Below are 20,181 nucleotides of genomic sequence, written 5' to 3'. Positions count from 1 at the left end.
AAATCCTACATGCGTAATTACCAACAATGGTTTTTTCTCAGAAAAGTTTGATGTTCAGCGAGGCGTGAGACAAGGCGATCCTTTATCGCCGACAATTTTTGCCCTATGCATAGAGATGCTTGCAATAGCGGTGCGATCCAACGACGATATAAAGGGGATTAAAGTGCTAGACAATGAGATAAAAATCTCTTTACTGGCTGATGACACTTTATTGTACACTGATGGCAACGAAGAAACGATAAGTAATACGTTAACATTGTTTGACAAGTTCGGCTCACTTTCCGGGTGTAAAATAAACCAAACAAAATCTACAGGTTTTCACATTGGTACAAACTTTGGAAATAGCAAGCCTTTAGCTTGCCCGAACCTAATTTGGGCAGAAAACAATTTTACTTACCTTGGCATTATTGTCCCAGTCAGACAGGCATCACCGACAACTATTGGCACTCTAAATTTTGACCCTTGTCTACAGAAAATTTCAACTTTGATAAACATATGGTCTTCACGAGGCTTAACATTATTGGGGAAAAAAACAATCATTAAAAGTTTGTTGACGTCCACGTTGATGTATAAACTTAACGCTCTTCCTGTTTTGATGCCTAAAAAACTTTTGTCTAACATCAACAGAAAACTTTTCCAATTTCTGTGGGGTTCGTCTTGGGAACGAGTAAGTCGCATGACTCTTTGCTGTGATATACATGAAGGAGGCATAGGAATGCCAGACATACAGTCTTACATCTATGCGTTCCAATCTCGATGGATAAGCAAACTGCTCGATGAAGATTATTCTGCTCCTTGGAAAGTTGTTGAACAAGCTTTGGTATCCCCAACCATGCTCATGTGTCTAGCAACCAGCACCTTTACTTCAATAAACAAAAAAATCAAAAATATTATACCTTTCCAGTCAACCTCTGCTTGCATGAAGTCTCTGCAAATATTATACTGTCACCACAACGCATCACACGCCGAGACTTTGCATCAACCCCTATGGTTAAATAAGTCAATAAAACTCAATGGGAAACCTCTGTATAATAAAGAATTAGCTGAGGCGCAAATTCTCTTTTTTGGCCAATTGCTAGACCATAACGGACAGTACCAGTCTTATGATGACATATGCTCAGCTTACAACTTGACACCCACCAACGAAACATTTATTAAATTTATCGAACTCATCTCATCATTACCTCCTTCCTGGGATGGAGACAACGGCAATTTAAATCACCCAAACTACACCACCAACATTACCACACTCACATCCAACCTAAACACAATATGCGAATCAACAAAAACCGCATATCACTTTTACCTTGACAAAGTCAAATTAATTCCTACAAAGCAACAAAACAGATGGCAGCACATTGCTGGAATGAATTGGAACCTGACGCGGTGGGAAAACATTTACAAATCTGTACACTACAGCACGCTAGAGAGCAAACTACGAGCATTCCAAATAAAGTTGAACCTCAGAGCAATTGTGACCAATGACGCGTTGTTTGCGTTTGGTCTGAAGGAGAGCAACCTCTGTACATTTTGCAAAATTGCTACGGAGAATACCTTTCATTTGTTTTGCGAATGTCATGTTGTAAAGAATTATTGGGAAGATGTTTTTTCTTGGATATCAGCAAAACTGAGATATCCTGTTATAGCTAATGACCAGTTGATTCTGTTTGGAACTGTGAATTCTAATTTGTTGAATTGTTTACTTTTATGCGCAAGATATGTTGTTTATCGATGCAAATATGCCGAAGCTAACCCGACGATTTCCCAGTTTATTCAAACGGTGAAAGAAACTCAGCAATCAGAGCGAGTGATCGCCGTAAAGTCTAAGAATTTGAAAAAACACCAATTGAAATGGAACCACATGACATAGATAGTTTGTGAACTAGAACTTGCATGCATCTTGCTGATGTGCTGATGAGTACAATATTTTTGTGTTTGTTATCTGTGTTGTTATTGTTGTGTAATAAAAAAAAAAAAAAAAAAAAAAAAAAAAAGCGCACACCCGAGGCGGCACACCCCGTGAGTCGGATCAGTGCCGTTTGATGTTGAAGCTTCTTTGTTCACGAATTTACTGAACTATCGGGGTGAACGAGAAAACTATAAGTAAGTTCAATCTTTTAATAAGGCTATGTTCATCTTAATTACTTTGAGACAGCAGATATTTGATACTGCTTAACTTAGAAATGCAAACATTAGTCAACAGTCTATCACCACTCGCAGTTTTGCCATGACTGTGATTATAACGAATTAATATTGATTACAAATTACTATGAATTGATTACAAATTACTACTACAAATAAAAACAGGAAAAAATTCTTTCTAAAGGTGGCCAAATTCTATTAAATCATAGAAAAACATTAAATCGACATAACTATATAAAGAGTTCAGGTGCATAACGATCAAACTCCATTATTTGTGATATTTAGATTTTACCGTCTCCCGTTGCGTTAACATCAAAAGTTTTATGTAGCAGCCTTTTTTTGCGACAAAACGATCTATATCTCTCAAAACAAGGCTTTAAACTAACAGGGTTCAGCCCCAAAACGATCAATTTCAAACTTTATTTTCAGTTTACTCGACAAGTTGGTTTTGGTAGTTTGATCGTTTTGCATCTGGACTCTTCATATGGAAGGAATACTGGCTCTCGTTTGTAGCCTATGTCTAAATTAAGCTTTGGTCAACAATCTGCTGTCTCAAAAAAAAAAATCCAGCTGAACATACATAGCCTTATAAAAAGATTTGACTCTTTTGCGAAAAATACTTTGTTAAAAAATCAAACTTGTGTTACGCCGATGCTGCAAATTCGAAAACTTTCAAGGACCCCCTGAAAACGCTTCGTGGACCCTAGGTTGAGACACGCTATTGTAGACAATATCACGTATTACATACGCTCTTGACACTTTTGTCAAAACAGACATTGGTATCTCAAAGCTTGTACAAAACCTTTCATGGAGGATGTTATTGTAAGTTGCGATGGTGAAGATAAACGTACTCAATAGGCTACAATCTACTCTACATGCTTCTTGGGCGTTTTGTTATCAGTTTCGGGGGTATTAGACTAGTATACAAGTGTTATTTTATTTGTTATTTTTATTCATACAGATCATTTTAGGTATCAAATGTGTAAGTACAAGGCAGAGATGGGTGGTAGCGCGCTGCTTTTGTAGCGCCGCTACTGTTTGGTACCAGTAGCGGTAGTGCCGCTACCTTTTTGTTGAAATAGCATCTGCAGTAGCGGCGCCACGTTTTTCAATGTAGTTGAAAGGTGCTACATTTCTTTCGGTCGCGCTCCGCTACTTCTCAATTTAAAGTAAAAAAAATCGTTTTTGGAGTTTTTTTGTGGAAACAATGCGTGGAAAAATCGGAAGAGAAATCATTCGACTATCGCAGAAATCAAGCCAGGTTGTTACCGACAAGAGCGATACCAACACCAGTGGCGACTACGAGGATGATTTTTTTGGTGTGTTTGTGACATTGCAAGAAGGATCGGTACGGAAAGAAAATCAATTGTTGAGGCATTTTTTCTAGAAAGAAGCATTCCTTGAGATTTGTAGTGCCGGTTTATAACCTTTCTGTTGAATACAACATTCCCATTCCTTCCAGTGCTGCGGTAGAGAGATTTTTCTTGGTTGGAAAAGACGTTCTGAAGCCAAAGCGGGCAGGACTCGCATTTTGAATTGCTCTTGCTTTTGGAAAGATGCGGAACAATAAATTTCACCTAGAAGGTGTTTTCTATAACGACGTTGAAATCGCAGTGTAAAGGAACGATATCATTCCTTTTCATGGTCATTTTGACGTCACACAGTGCTTCCTGCGTCAGTTTAACTTTAGACAAAAGTAACGGAGAAGTAGCGGTAACGCGTTCTACTTTAGCCCAAGTAGCGACAGCGGGTAGCGCGTTATATTTATCAATTGGTAGCGGCAGCGAGCGCTGCTTTAGCCTAAGCAGCGGGTAACGCGCTACTCTTAAAGTAGCGGACATCAATCTCTGTTAGTAGGTACAGTTTTACAATATATGCATCAAAAAGCAAGAAATTGAATTGGCATTTTAAAACTTCAAGTAACAAAGGCTTTATGAAGGTCTAACATTTTAAGAAAAGTCCAAAATAGGCACTACAGTTGTCAACAAAAACACTGCATTATTTCACTCGGCAAAATAACAAGTTTCGATACGTAGCCTAGGGGAAAGCAGGTTAATATGGGCCGGTTGATAATATAGTCCACCCTTGTTTGGCGTATTCGAAAAGGGCTTGTGGTCACGGTTTCTGAGCAAGTTAAAAGAAAACGTGGTGACAAAGAAAGAAACGCAAAGTTTGATGGAAATTTCGTTTGCTTGAATGCAGCAGCGTTGTGATTGAGATTTCCGTCTTGATTTTCTAGCTACTGCTTCAAGTCTAGAGTCTTTATCAACAAGCCAGGGTTTGGAAAACAATAAGTTAATGCGAGAGCTATCGCATTTTTGTTCTTAGTCGGCCCATATTTACCTCCTTTCTCTAAGACAACTTTAATGGAAAATGAAATCGCCATTAAAATTTGTACAGCTTTATTATGCGAAGATCCTTGTTTCTTTGGCCTATCGTTGCGGCTAAAACTTTGTTGATCCAAAATCACCCTTTTCATCTCCTTCGTTTTTTCCAGATTTTCCAAATTCGGGGAGAAACGGAATATATCTTGAAAACCTTTTGACAAAGAAAGTGCAGTTATGTTAGTAAAGTAAGATAATGATTTACATAAAAGTAGGCCCAACTTTTAAACTCTGTGACGGAATGTGTTGATGTTTTCAGCTCAGCCTGTAGGCCTAGACTCATCAAAATATAATTGGACAAAAAACACAAACTAAAGAGTAAACTGGCAACATAATTTTGTTTTATTTTTCTTCACACCATGCACCATTTCAACCTTCAAATTGTTGATGAGATACCTCAGGTATAAAATAAAAAGGAAGTTATGGCTTCTCACAATAATTTCCGCAATTCCTTCCACCAAACTATAAGCTTACTGCAGTGGACATAAGGGGTCAGGGTCAAGTGCTTTTTAAAAATCAACAAATTAAATGCCTTTGCACCATCAGGCCAAAGGAATTTAACAGTTTTATGGGGTTACACTAAACATCACCAAAAACTTTCAACTAAAGTTTAGCTGTTTATGGGCTGACCGCCTAGCATCCTGCATTCTTTCCAGCAAGATTTGTTTGCAAACCAAACTATGGTATTCAAAAAAATTCTACTATAATTGCGTTTTTTGCACAGCAAATCAGATACGCAAGTAGCCAAATATCACATATCAAAAGAATACCTAAGCACTTTTCACACTGTTTTAAGTATTGCGACATTGTTGCTGTACGCACTATCAGAAAAAATGATTTTAATTTCTTGGTTGAAGTTATATTTCAATAATTCCAGTAAATAAGTTAAGCAAAAAAACTTTTGCAAGAGTTTTAGATTTCTTGTAGTAGGCTACCTAAAAAAAGTTAGGTCAATATAATTTAACGGTAAATTAAAAAATAAATTGGTACAAGTTTTACTTTTCATGCGATATAGTCTACTTCAAAATTACTTGCAACATCCTGTTGGAAACGGCAAACTATAACACTCGTCTTCTTTTGCTTGTAAGGTTTCGTCGTCCAATTCCTGGTCATTTTGTGCTTTTCTCCAGGCTACTATTCCGCGTTCTTTATCGGTACCTGATCAAAGTTTTACATGCAGTTATAATCACTGAGGTTGCTCTGACTACTGAAGTTGTTATTATTACTAAAAGGGTAATGATTACGAAGGCGGCTATAATCGCTAAAGAGGTTATGATCACTAAAGCTGTTATGATCACTTAGTTAGAGGTTTATGACAACTAAGGCGTGGGATGGCGTGGCGGATAAGGCGGGTGGCGCAGCATTAAATGTAAACCTGGTTGGACATCCAGCTTAAGCTGATTATAAATAAATAGAAAAAATATTGGACAAATGATCGACCATATGGTGGGACATTATAGACGATCCAACGCTACCCCTCCCAGTTTTTCGACATATAACAGAAAGAAATAAATGAACTACAATAGAATTTTATCCCATCATAGCCTGAACTGCTACCACCTTTCATCGATGGGGTCATTTGCACAAATTTCAAAAAAAAGAGTCAAACTGTTGATAGCTTGATTTTAGACTGTCCATGGCTACATAACTGAGTGGTTACAAGACAGTTTATTAATACGGATGGACTTTTAAAAACTGTCTTAAAGACACAAACTTCACGTGAGCAAGTGCCATGCAATACTACTAGCTGGTTGTTGATAAACACCACTCAACTCTTTCATATGTGAGCAGTACCCCTACCCAGGGTGTAATAAATTGGGGGCGTAGTTGCTGAAGGAAAGGCGGTCAAGAGAAAGGAACTGCATCAGCCACCTTAACCACCCAAATCTCGTTATTTTAGTTCAGCAGGCATTTCTTTCTAGAGCGGCGTTCTATCTATAATAATAAGAAATCACGAACCAGGCTTATATTCGAAGGGGCGCCACTCCGCAATCGACGGCATGACTTTAGGAGTCTTGCCAAAGACACAGTCACATACTCTTGAACGGTGTCGAACCGGCGCCTTATCGAAAATCAAACCAGGGCTCTCACCACCTGGCTATGCAGCCGGCTAGGACTATGCTTAACGTGATGAACCCTATCTTCTTATACCCTAAAGTTTAGTAACTGAGTATGAGACAACCTTTTATTTCATAATCATTAGCTTTGTTTTTTATATTTAAGCATTGAAAATTAAGATTTAGCAGCATAGAAGTGTTGCATACAAACGCAGTTTTCACTACATATTTTGAAATGTAAAGTAACAGTAATATCGATTGCGTATTCTACTGTACCTGGAATTGTGTTATCGAAAAAGAAACCGATTAATCCTCCAACCAGCATTGGAGTTTGTAGAAGAACTGTAATGACTTGGTCACCTTCCACGGAATTCGTCTGAATAATTCGAGGATTTGCCTTCATCCATTCCGGAACAGTTAAACCCATGAACAAAGCTGCTCCAATTATAAAAAGATTTCTGCCCAAATAAACAAACGAAGGTATTCTGGTGTGTGTAATACCAATGGTAGCCTAATTCGTTTATCCACAAGGTAGGCCTACTTTAAAAATATTTTCTATGGCAATTAGTTACTTCGTGTAGCAAGTAGCAAATTTAAAAAATGAGTGGTGGACACCATAATTTCAACGACGTACAACTTCTAAGCAAAATAAACAATTCAGGCTAAATTTTGAAATCTAAACAAAAATGAAAAGGCTGACCGAGATGGTCGGAGGGCTTTCCTCTAGAACATCTTGACAGTTTTTATTTTGTTTTTGTCGATTTTTGCGTATTCGGTGTTGCGATGTTTTGTTCTATTCGCTTTGGCATGGTTTCTTAGCAATATCCTCCGCTTCATTTGTTACATTCTGCTGATTTTTTTGCGAAGTTTACAAGTTTTTCTAACTGCCGAAATAAATTTTTCTAAAAATTACACTTCAACGTCCTTTTTTACGGTACTGCCCTCCTCAGGTGACACAATAGGTTTTAACATCACAAAGATTATAAGACGAAGACAACTTTAGCCAGAAATTTTCCATCAGACAGTTTTAGTCACTTGCTAACAGTCTGATTGAACGTTTTTTTTTTAACTTACTTTGCTCTTTTTATTTTACTGCTTCCATAAGGCAACAAAAAACTCTTTTATATATAATTTAGGCTACGAGTCAATCCAAAATAAAAATAAATTCAACTTTCCAACTATTTCAAGTCAGACAGTAGCAGTAGGCCTAGTAAAAATCTGCAAATTGTAATAAACCAGGCCGCACTAACCATTGCTTAGACAAAAACAAAGTGTCAGTCCAAGGCTTAGCTTCATTCAAATCAAAAATAGATTTCTGTAGAAGTTGCACAAGGTTTGGATTAAATTTAAACTAAAGTTTCAAATCATTATTTTCATGGCCACAGAAAGATTTCAAAAACTCATTTTTGACTATGTTTTGTCTGGTTTTGTACATCATCACATAGTCTTTCAAGGAAATTTCCAATATCTGTCAGCGGTGTTTCCACCTTATCACATACAATAGATGACCTACGTTAGGCCAATTTCACTTCCTACTTCCATCAACACTGGAATAGGTTAATTTAATTGTTGACTAATTAGGTTAGTAACATGCTTTAGTTCGGAATATTACATTATTTTCTCAGTTTTTGAGAGACATAAAAATTCACACTCTTCGCATCTACTGCTGAAACCAGCGATTTCTATGCTGCAAGTTAAATCAATGAAGAGTGATTGAGCGTGCAAAGCGAGTCAAAAAATGTTGCAAAACGGGGAAACTTATATTTGTTAGGGGTGGGGGCACGGACCAAAGCGCCCCCACTGCATCCACTACTACGTGTGTAGTCAAAGCAGTTGTTTAAACAAGACAAGCTTCCATTTTATTGTATCACAGCAAAACGGGCTTGTTTGCACAAGCTACAAAGTCGCTTGTCGGTTTGACAATCTCCATCTCAAACATGCAAACTCGTAAAATAAAATATTTGCCATCTGACTTGGTTATTTCGTGAACTCTAACTAAAAAAAATCGGCTCCCAAATCCTCGAGAGTTTTCTATTGACTTCTCTAAGCCTACACATTTTTACCTTGTTGAATTCAAATCCACATATTGTAAGTTGCTGATTCCCACAGCAGCAATCATTCCAAACGTGACACAAAACATTCCTCCGACTACTGGGTCAGGAATAGTTACAAAGATGCTGCCAAACTTGCTAAGCATCCCCAAAAGTATCATCAAACATCCTGCAACTTGTATGACCTGAAAAGTTTACAATAACTGTCAGTAGCCTAATAACAGATGTCATGCTTTTGAAAAATCAGTAAGTTCACAACCAATGTAAACCCTTGTAACGAAATTACACTTACTTCATCGAGATGTTAATTAAAACAACTTCAGTATCTTTTAGTAAACGTACTGAATATGCATCACTAGCTAGAAATTACATGGGTCTATTTTTGCTGTGACGTTGAAGCACTTTACAGCACTACCAAAATTTAATCCATAATCTATTAAATCAAAAAAATTCAGGTTTAATTGAGATATTTATTTAAAACTAAAAGTTCTCTTTGATTTATCTATCCTGATAGTGTTGCCTGCAGTTTAGAACACTGTTCATCACCGAGGTTTAGCCTCAAAATGACAAAAAAGATTAAAGTGATTCCCAGACAGCCACTTTATTTGGTCAAGATTTTTACCAAACTGGTACGGATCTGATTAGATCTATACTAGATCTGGGCCAGATCAAGTGACTGTCTGGGTTATCACGCGTCAAGAGGCTAAACTGGGTTCAGATGCTTTTGATCAGTGATGGATCCAACGTGTTTTAATTTGAAATTTTTTTCAAATTAAAGTATTACATCGGTTAAGTGCAGTGGCCTACTTTGTCGGCTGCATAGCCGAGTGGTGACGCCTCTGGTAGATATGATGCTCTAAAGCAGTGCTCTTCGACCGGGTATACTGTATACCCAAGTGTATACCAGATCAAAACTAGGGTATACAGCTGGGGAAGGGTATACGAAGGGTATACAGCTTAGATCTGTGATACGGTAGTGGAAGTCACAACAGAGGTACGGTGGCTATCGCGAGGAAAAGTTCTTTCCCGTGTGTTTGAACTTCGCGAACAATTAGGGGTATTTTACACTGAACACGGAGACCCAAGGGCTTCCAAGTTTCGTGACATATTCTGGATTGCAAATTTGGCATACTTGGCGTCGATTTTTGATCGTTTGAAACAAGTAAACATCAGTTTTCAAGGGAGAGGGGTTGATATATTTCGGTCAACTAGCAAGATCAATGCGCTGAAGATGAAAATTGCACTCTGGAAAGAGAATGCTTTGTCGAGGAACTTCAATGACTTTCCTGTATTAAGTCAATACATGAAAGAGTCTAGCTGGGAGTTTGAGGACGTTTCTACTGAAGATAACTTGTCTGCCTTTATTGTTGGTCACCTGAAATTACTTGCCAACAATTTGACTACGTATTTTCCTGAAGATAACGAACAATGTCTGAAAGCAAACTCGTGGATTATCCAATCATTTAATGACGAACCAACTGAGGATGAGGAATTATTGGAACTATGGGCTGATTTAAATCAAAAATACTCATTCCGAGAAGTGGATTACACAGAATGTTGGTTTCTCTTCTTGAATTTCCCGAATACAAAAATCTCGTGCAAAAAGCCATTGATTTCTTGGTGCAGATGTCCACCACTTATTTGTGTGAAGAAGAATTTTCCAGTCTTGTTGAGATCAAGTCAAACAAACAAAACTCGATACTTGACATTAATTCTTTGCGGGGAGGAATAGAGAAAGAGCTAACACCATGTTATGTCCAACTTGCCGAAACAATGCAACAACAAGCTAGCCATTAAATCAACTTCAATTTTGACGTTTTTTGCACTTTTGCATGCGTAGTTTCTTGTGCCCAGTTCAAGACTACTATAACCACTTTGACAAACAATTAATTAATTATTAGTTTTTCTTTACTTCCTATGCACAATTAAACATTGCTATTTGTGAGGTGCAACACCGAATTGGTTTAGGCTGGGCAGCATTTGACAAGAACAGAAAGATTCTAACATCCAATAGACTCCCAATCAAACTGAAATCAAAAATTTTCAACACCTACGTTTTACCAGTCGTGCTGTACGGACTAGAATGCGTAAATTGGACATCATCAATAATGAAAAAACTCACTACCTTCCAAAATCACATCATGAGAAGCATGACCAACAAAAGGCTACTTGACCACACGAAAACAGAAGATCTTTTAAATATGACAAAACTACATCCCATTGCAGCAATAATAAAATCAAAAGTTTAAAAAAGTTTTGATCGCCACTCTTGGAAGCAAATAACCCATGTTGATGCGCAATCTGCTACAGGCGGAGATGACGACTAATGATGATTTGTGAGGTATACGAAGTTATTAAAAATTGAAAAAAGGTGTACCACGGCTAAAAAGGTTGAAGAGCACTGCTCTAAAGGTTCGACGCTGCTCAAGAGCATGCGGCTGTATGTTTGACAGGATAATTAATAATATACCATAAGTTACACACAAAGAATGGCTTCCTTGCTTTCTTGTTAACAATCTAAATTTTTAACTACCAGCTGAAACCTGGATACGACAAAAAAGTGGTCTACTTTTGTGTACTCACTCGTCTACTTCCAATGCGGGTTATTCCAATAGCTCCAATATTTTCACTGTATGACGTTGTTGCTGTTCCGGTTCCAATGACACCCGCAAGCATGCAACTAAAGCCCTCGACCAATACTCCTCTACAAAATAATAATGGTACAGTAGAAAGAAATGTGAAGATGAATTGATTTAAAACGCTTTTTTCTTTGTCTCGAAAGGTCGCTCGTCGTCGCGATTTGAGCCTTCTTAGTGGAGGGATAAACTTTTACTCTATTACGTTATCGAAGTTTTCTCAAACTACACCAAGATAAGTGTATCCATGTAAGACACAAAATCAGATATTCTTGTTCATTTGGTTGACATTATAGGCTACAAAGCCACAAACAAATATCAAAATTTTGTTTAAGTTAACAAATGGTTAGGTTTTATCAGTTCACCAGATTTCTGTCGTTGGTTTTAGAAGTAAAAAGTAGTTCGTGTTGTTTTTGATTTGATACGTTTGTCTAATAAACAAAAAATCAAAACTTGAATGTAAGTGTTTTATGAAAAATGTTTTCTAAAGTAGCCTAGCCTCCAAGACAGCCGATCGAGATTTTGTCAGCGAAAGAGTATTTTTAGCACCTCACTTACCTATTAATGGCATGTTTAGGAGGGACCGGGGCACCTGAAAGCCGAGCGCACGCGTAATAGTCGCCAATAGACTCCACAAATCCAGCGATAACTGCCGCAAACATTCCCACAACTCCTGCTACTGTTACTTTCGGCAAGCCCCATTGACCGGGGTAAGGCCAGTGAAACCTTAACAAAGTTACACAAATATACCATAATGATACCAGATTGAATGAGTAAAAAGCTTCAAGGAGTGCCTCTAATTAGAATATTTATGATAAATGCATACTGTACATTGCAATAACGTTTTATCATTTAAACAATTGATAAAACGGACTTGTGTCTTCAACTAGCCATCGTGTATCCGGCATCTGATGCATAGTAATAATAATTATCTTGTGATATGGAAAAAAATATCGGTTACCCTCCGATTAATTACGGAACTCATTTGCACTTAAATCATAAAATCGACTTGTGGTTTGGGATAAACTAAAAGTATAAGTAATATTTTATATGGCAGAGTTTCATTACCATGGTGAGTTGCCGATAACATTACTTCGAAAATCAGTTCTTGCTCGAAAAGAGGTGAATTGTTTGTCGTTTGGAAATACATCAGTGGCAGTAAAAATAAGGCAAAGAATCCATCCACTCACCAAAGCAAACAACACCTGCAATAAAACAAAGATTTATTATTTTGATTTAATTTTTTAACATACAATATTGAGGCTACGAAGATTCCAATGACGTCCTGAGCATGTTGCTAGTAGCCTACTCGAATGGCGGAAAGGTAACAAAACAACAAAATAAGTCGAACTGTAAATAAAAACACTCCAAAAGAACAAATACGACATTTTTATTATAAAACCACAACAATGGTAATGCTGGAAACCAAATGGGTAAAACAATACTTTCACCATCTTACATTTATGTGGCTTTCTATATTACGGCTTGTATTGTTTTGTTTGCTACTGTTTACGCTATTTTCTTTCGTGTTTGTTGGCTATGCATTTCTGATGCTTTTTGCTGTAATGACCAAATATGAATGATTAAGCTGAACTGAGCATAACAAGTAAGCCCATTGACGTTACCATACAGGCATGTGAATACCACAACCAACAATCGTAACATGTCCTCATCTTAATTATCTCATCATTAAAAACAATGATGATTGTCACCCAATTTCAAGAACAATAACCACACAATCGACGTAAACAAAAAATATTAAAGGTTTAATTTACACGCATACTCTTGTAGGCACATTTCACAAATTGATAACAATTGCAAATTGAAAAGTAGTGGGGAAGCGTGCCCATTTTTTTGGGGTTTACATTTTTTAACAAATTTTAGGCTGCTTGTATTTGAACAAAGTCTTGGGTGCGGTTCAACCGAGTCACCTTCACTGCTTGTTAATTTTAATACTAACAAAACAAAGTAACTTTAGCGGGTTTAACATGTTTTATTACAAAGAGATATAACATAATTTTAAAAAAATCAACTCAAATGTTTTCGACACGTGCGTGTGTCCTCATCAGGAATTACTTAAATCGGCAAAATACATATAATGAAAAATTATAAGATAAATCTGACTATGATAAAGCTTTGGTAGAGAGTTTGGTTTGTTGAATCATAGAGAAATACAACAGAGTAACCTTAGCGGATTTAAAATATTTTTACACACAAAAATATAACATAATTAAAATAAACTCAAACAAGACGTTTTTGTGTGTAAAAAAAGAATGTTAAACCAGAAAAGGTTACTCTGTTGTAAATCTGACTATGCACTATAACTGTAACGACACTCCGGACTGAAAAACACAAACTGAACAAGTGATACAAGAATGATTACGAGTAAATTGTATGACGGAAACAGATCACATAAGGTGTGAAACTGTAACGTACAGGCATGTGACAAATGATTAGAATACTCACAAAAGTAAGGTTGAGCCACAGGCGAATGACTGCCTGATGAGACGGATTATTACGTTTGATTCTTCAGGCTTTCATGATTTTAGTCTGAAATTTAGATATGCCTCGAGAGATGATTTTAAATTGATCGATCGAGACATTGTCAGTGCACGTTACTAATTCCTGATTACACACGTACATGTCGAAAACGTTTGAGTTGATTTTTTTTAATTATGTTATATCTCTTTGTAATAAAACATGTTAAACCCGCTAAAGTTATTATGTTTTGTTTGTCTGTGGTTCAAAAAAGCAAACTCTGTACCAAAGCTTTAAGACAAGTAGACTTAGACAGTATTCCTCAAGTTTGCTAAAAAAGTGAACACCCCAAAAAGATGGTCACATTACACCGCTCTTGAAAAGCGACAAATGTTTAAACATGCAACATTAAAAAACATTGAATCTTGTTCTTACTGGAAACATTTTAAAAACAGCAAACTTAGCAAAGAAACATTTCTTGTTCTTTATGGAAAACCACGGAAATGGAACTTTAATATTCTTGAGATACTGGGAGCAGACAATAATGACGACAGCAGTACTGCGATAAAAAAGTTTGGTGAAGACAATTTATAATTCAAACATGTCAACAATCTGTAGGCAAAGTGAATAGTCTAGAAACTACACATTCAATAAAAGATCTTGCTACAGCTATACTGCAATAGCAACGCAATGGTCAAACTCTGAATTATATTATCATAACATGAAAGGTGATATTTTGCACCTTATTGTAGTAAATATTAGTGTTTCTAAATAACTTTAAGAAATACTGAACTCCTTGAAGCCATTGATCACAAACAGTAGACTGCTCAGTTTTTATCAATCTGTGCAATTAATTTCGTGGCCAAACTATCAGATCTCAAATTAGGTTTGCAATGGTAATAGGCCTAATCATGCTTTTACTTGCGCCCATTGCGACAGCATACGGCACACTGCGATCACAGATGCGATATAGCAGACAACAGGAAGCTGCGAAATGACATATAGTCTTCGACTCCGCTGCTCCCTACATTTTGGCTTGCCATAAAGTGTTTTTGTCGAGACACAACCGCATGCTTTGGAGCGGTGTCGAACCCACGTCCTTTCAAATGTCAAGCAGACGTTCTCACTACTCGGCAGCCGACTGACATTTGAAACCAAACTGATGGAATAGACAACACCAATGCCAAAGTTAAAGCTATGCAGCTTATTATAAAATATGTTGGATTATAACATGCTGTAAGTCAGGGGTTCCCAACCTGAGGACCATGGCCCCCTAGTGGGCCATGAGGCTTTTTGAAGAGAGCCATGGAAAATTTGAGAAATAACATTTTTTTTTAATTTATCATCTCTAAGTCCACTCCAACACTACATAAAAAAAGAAATAAATTAAAATTTAATAAAAACTCTAGGACATTTTGCTCAAATCTTCATGAATAGTCTTTAATTCCCGGTCTTTCAAAAATAATAATATAAGATGACGTTTCTTAAATTTTTCAGAAGATTGAAAAAAATAGGGGGGCCATTGATTTTTTCAAAATTTTTCAAAGGGGGACACGGTGTAAAATAGGTTGGGATTGGGAACCCCTGCTGTAAGTGATTATTTTATGAGCGCTCTTGAAATTTTGAAATTGCATGATTAATTGATAGGCTATAAAGCGACTATATATTTTTTATGCAAATCCAAAAAACTTTAAATCAGGCCAAAGTGCTAAGAAAATACTTACAACATTGCGATACCCCACTGAGCAGATGCGTGATAGGCAGCAGTTGAAAATAAAGACAGTCCGATCAAGGCAACCGCTGGCGCAACAGTGAGAGGTCCCATAAAGCGGAGAATAAAACCGATTGCCCCAGTAAGGCCCAATACAACTTGTAAAAGAGAAGCAACGGCTATGGCACCTTGGACCTGTTCAAATTTGACATCAATAAAACGAGCCTTCTACAGCGCTTGACAAAATATAATTTTCAACAGTTATGTACTAATTTTAACTTAATTTAGTAACATTTTTAAGATTATGGGAAGATTTATTTATGTTTTGATGCGAAACAATGCAAATAATTTTGATCAATAAATAGGTTGTTAGAGTAGGCTACATTTATCCTTTGAGTAAAATAGTTAAAAATGAATTGTAGTTTATTGGTGAAATCATTCCAACATATCACCTCTCGCATTCGTCTTTGCCACAACTCAGTGCCATCTACAATTGTTCCATCTGTGTCATTGTACAAAGTCACGTTGCTATTCATGAATCCAGGAGGAAAAGGATTCGGACATTGATTGTGAGGAAGTAAAAGGATTGCAAGGGTCGGTGGCAGGAAAGTAAATGTTCCTCCTTGCAAGATGGGAAGTCTATGACGAATATAATTACATCATACTTAACAAATTTGTGATTTACTTACATTTATAGTATTTTGTAACCTACCTTACGAAAGTGCCTTTCAATATAAACTAAATGAATCAAATGCTAAGGATAGAACTGTCAATAAATATTATAATATAGGCTACCGTAATTAGAACTTGTCGGATAATTTTATTTAAATATTTCTGAAACAAAAATTAAATTTAAACATTTTGTTGCCAGTATCCTTGACACGTCAAAGTTTTAGACGTTTTTCTTTAACTTCTATTGAATTTCACCATTTAATTTCTATTCCAATGCTACTTCATTAGAAACTGGGAAAAGATGGCACAGAATCTTTGCTTTTCAACGACTTTCACACTGAGTGACATGCAAAATATTAAATGCCTGTTGATCAAACAAACTAGGCTATTTAAAGTGTTTAATTACCTTGTTCCAAAAGTAGCTTGAATCAAAGTGGCAATCCCTGACATGAAAAATAAGGTTCCGATCAAAAGTGCTCGTGAAACATCACCATCTTCATCATTCGGGATGCAAAGATGTGGTGCGATGATAAGAGGGATGCCTATTATCCCACCAATTGCCACCAGATAATGCTAAACATCATTTTATTAGAAAGTAGGCTAATATATTAAACTTAAGTCTGACAGGCTCTGATTGAATACGACTTGAGCTAGATTGAGGTACCAAGCTTGGTTGGTTAATTTGAATCTTTATCTTAGGACTGAAAAAGCATCTGATGAATCGTTGGCAGATCGGCAGGTTGGCAGAACAAAGTTTCCCATTATTGTTGAAGTGGTTTGGTCTGTAAATTTTTCCTGAAATAAAAAATTGAGAGTAGTCTTGAGATGCGCTGCTCAAGCGCACACTCCGAAATACGAACCAGCGCGGCTTGATCTTGAAGTTTGTATGTGATTAAACTTGGTCGCTTAACCACTGAGTTAGCGGAGCTTATTAGTTGTAGCCTAAAGTACTTATGTGAGATCTCGGCTGACGTCCGGTGCAGGAAGGCTTCGATTAAGTGTAGCCTAAGGGGAGTCAATGGTGGCATCGTGTTCTCTTAAACGCATGGGAGGACCAAGCGAGTAATCTTAGTGGGGGGATTTTAACAGAACACAAACATGTGCAGTTCTACATTAATCCGACCTTTCAAATACACCGTGAATAAATCCACTTTACTGTGTTTTAGGGAGGCAATCTCCCTGTATCCCCCTGGATCTGACACTGGTTAATCATAAAAGATCACAGCTACCAGCGCTGTGGATGCTGATGGAGCTACAGTTGAATCCGGTGGTTAATTTTACACTAAATGATCACTTTTTGGTTAATTTATTTTGAGGATGAAATTGTGTAGTGGGTTACCTGAAGCGTAAAAAGCAGTTAGCCTACTCGTCCGGCATTCCACAAGTTTTTGTCTAGGTTACCGTACTAGCAAGAAAACATAATAAATAATTTAATATAGGTAGCTTTTTGGTTATTTAAGAGGGTTAAAAGTGGGTGCCCTTTGATAAAGTGAGGATTAATCGCCCAATGGAATACCTTTATGCCCGATTTGCCTTTGCTTAAACATTGAAAAAAAACAACCTTTTTTTCTAAATTTCTTGTGTTGGTTTGATGTCGTGTAGCGTTGGTTCAAGTAATCTCCATCACGACTCAAATATTTTCCTTCGGCATTCAGACTGAGTGAAAGTCCATGTCTGTTGCGTGGCCTGCAGCAATTACTCGGAATTTCTGTAGTGTTGTGGGCCTGCTGAGAAGACATATACTTTCGTCTACCCAGCAAATCAACTTACAGTGGTAGCCTACGGACAAATGCTTACTTCGACTTGAATCAATATACCTGCAAACCCAACGTACAGCATGCGTACCAGGGTGGTGTATCTTCGATGCTGTAGAGCAACTTGTCTGTTTTATCACTTTCGCTCGCATCATCGCTATCATCTGTATGTGCTTCTCCATAGGGATTTGCAGAAATCGCCCCTTCGTCCTGTGTTGTGTAGTACATAACATCAATGTAAAAAATTATCCATAATGTTATCAAGACACTCACACATTTTCATGCTGCAAATTTTTTTAACAAAACAGGTCTCATAAAAGGCATTTTATATTTTGTCTACATTTTTAGATTCGACAAAAAATACAATATTGTACTTCCATCAGGTGGCTCAAACTGTGCTGTGTGCACTTCCTATCATTTGTTATTTTTAGACTTTTGGCCATGCACTTATATGCACTCGTTATACAAAAACTAACGTCAGTTATAACGGAAGCACAGTTCATGCCCAGGTTTGATAAACGTAAGGTTCAAACAAAACCATAATGCGAAGACAAAATAGCACAAATGTATCGTCGTTTGTAAGCACAATAGAAAACCAAACCGTTTGACAAAAACGCTTTAACATTCGTTTACGTAGACTTACCGGTACAAACGTAGGGTTTTCCATTTCTGAAATTAAGACTTTTGTAAAGGCTTTTGTGCTTCACGTTAAAAATAATATAACTAACTTAACTTTGCAAAGAAATACCTTTCCAAAATGAACTTAACACCCTGATATTCAAAAAGACTTTAGTAAAAATCTAGTTTTGCGATTCGGTAGGGTATTAGTTCTACAATCCACTTTGAAGCAATAGAAATCCTTCAGTTTTGATGAAAGCGGTTGAACGAAGTGAGTTACTTAAACTATGTGGTAATACCAGAAAGATTGTTGTTAGCCAATCAGAGTAAAGTGACTTGTTGAGAAAATTTACACAAAACAGCACTTACAAGGAGTAGTTGTCTGCAACACTGCTTCTCAACTAATAAAGTTTTGTGAAATCGATTTTAGTTTTTGATCACTTTTTTGTCGCATCAAAAATGTCACAGGCGTTCATCATTACAAGCAGTACAAAAAGTATAGCAAACCCAACGCCACAAGTGCACTATAAGCCTAAACCCTAATAAGTGGTCTCTTTAATATTGTCGCACTAAGATTAATTTTACGCACTTTGTCGATTCTTGGCGAAATATCGACAGTAAAATGATCTTCTTACCGGTCATTGCTTTGTAATAATGTCATTGCTTAATAATAATAATGTTATGGTTTTGTTTATTGTCGCTCAACAGCAGCTAAGATCTTTTTTCGACAAGGCTCACTTTTGATTTTATATCAGGTTTACGATGTTATCACATTAATACTCGACTTATTCTCATTGCGTTATGCAAGAAAAAACATAATCGGTACCGTTTTTTAAAGTCATCGGTATAACCCAACCTGGAATCGATCTCAGATCTACCAGCGCTAAAGCCGAAGGCGAAACCACTCGGCCACTGAGCTGGTCGGTCATCATTTTTACAATCTTAATCATGACTGACAACTTATAGGCCTACCACTACGCCAATTCCAAACACAATGGAAGAATAAAATGTCGTATTTGCCTGTAGTTTGGATGTTCTGTCATCAGGTTCACACAGCCTACGTAAAGTTGCTGGCTGACTAAACTTCATTTGCAACAACTAATCGAGTGATTTTCAACTATATTTCGCCTTTGCAAAACCCTCTGCAAAATGCTACAACCCAAGCAGCAAATCAGTCTATTTTTACAAGGATTCAACGTCTGCAGACAGAGAATTATTGTTACAAAAGTTATAGAGCGGTTGTGGGCTTTTTAATCCTGTTTTTCAGAAAATGTACATAATACGTCTCAGCTTTTAGGCATTTGCGTGAATTACGACGTTGAATTAATGTGAAAAGATGGATTTTGCTTGCTGGGTATTGATGTGCCACACTGTCAACACACGTAGCACGAGCTAACTGACTGAAAAAAATAGTTGTGAAGTGGTTGTCGCCTTCGGCTCTAGTGCTAGTAGGTCTGAGATCAACCAGCATCTCTGGCCGAGTGGTTTCACCTTCACTTTGGTGCTGGTACATCTATAATCGGTTCCAGGTTGGGTCAAACCGAAAACTGCCGCCCGATCCCACAAGTTGTATCTTGCCCTTCAAAAAACAAAGAGTTTTTAAGGCAATTAGTTGCAGAATGACGTTTCATAAATGTTTGGCTACGTTTAGTTTCTATATCTTTGAACAAACTCTTCA

At 37.0% G+C, this 20,181-nt stretch overlaps 1 protein-coding gene across 2 annotated transcripts; it reads right to left on the bottom strand.

The window, feature by feature from the left end:
* Positions 1–3,007: 3,007 nt before the first annotated feature.
* Positions 3,008–18,653, bottom strand: LOC145765926 (solute carrier family 23 member 2-like). 2 transcript variants are annotated; one of them, XM_082577587.1, is made up of 13 exons: positions 18,529–18,653; positions 17,949–18,095; positions 16,538–16,704; positions 15,912–16,098; positions 15,473–15,654; positions 14,184–14,307; positions 12,339–12,475; positions 11,829–11,996; positions 11,218–11,338; positions 8,647–8,819; positions 6,860–7,041; positions 5,558–5,684; positions 3,008–4,680 (listed from the first exon to the last, which is right to left on the bottom strand). In XM_082577587.1, exons 1-13 carry the CDS (start codon positions 18,550–18,552, stop codon positions 4,587–4,589), a joined length of 1,833 nt encoding a protein of 610 aa, XP_082433713.1. In that variant the 5' UTR covers positions 18,553–18,653; the 3' UTR covers positions 3,008–4,586. The 2 variants fall into 2 exon arrangements, with proteins under 2 accessions (XP_082433713.1, XP_082433714.1); XM_082577588.1 differs by lacking the exons at positions 17,949–18,095; positions 18,529–18,653 and adding an exon at positions 17,693–17,771.
* Between the last annotated feature and the right edge of the window lie 1,528 nt (positions 18,654–20,181).

Source organism: Aplidium turbinatum, chromosome 3 (genome assembly GCF_918807975.1).
Source record: "Aplidium turbinatum chromosome 3, kaAplTurb1.1, whole genome shotgun sequence".
NCBI lineage: Eukaryota > Metazoa > Chordata > Ascidiacea > Aplousobranchia > Polyclinidae > Aplidium > Aplidium turbinatum.
This window is presented reverse-complemented; position numbering and strand designations above follow the sequence as displayed.

Coding starts and splice junctions, on each gene's coding strand:
- LOC145765926 (XM_082577587.1), bottom strand. CDS start 18,552: ATGGAAAACCCTACGTTTGTACCG. Junction 16,705..17,948: donor GCTGTACGTTGGGTTTGCAG/GTATATTGATTC, acceptor AATGATGTTTAG/CATTATCTGGTGGCAATTGG. Junction 8,820..11,217: donor CCCGCATTGGAAGTAGACGA/GTGAGTACACAA, acceptor TAAACTTTTCAG/GTCATACAAGTTGCAGGATG.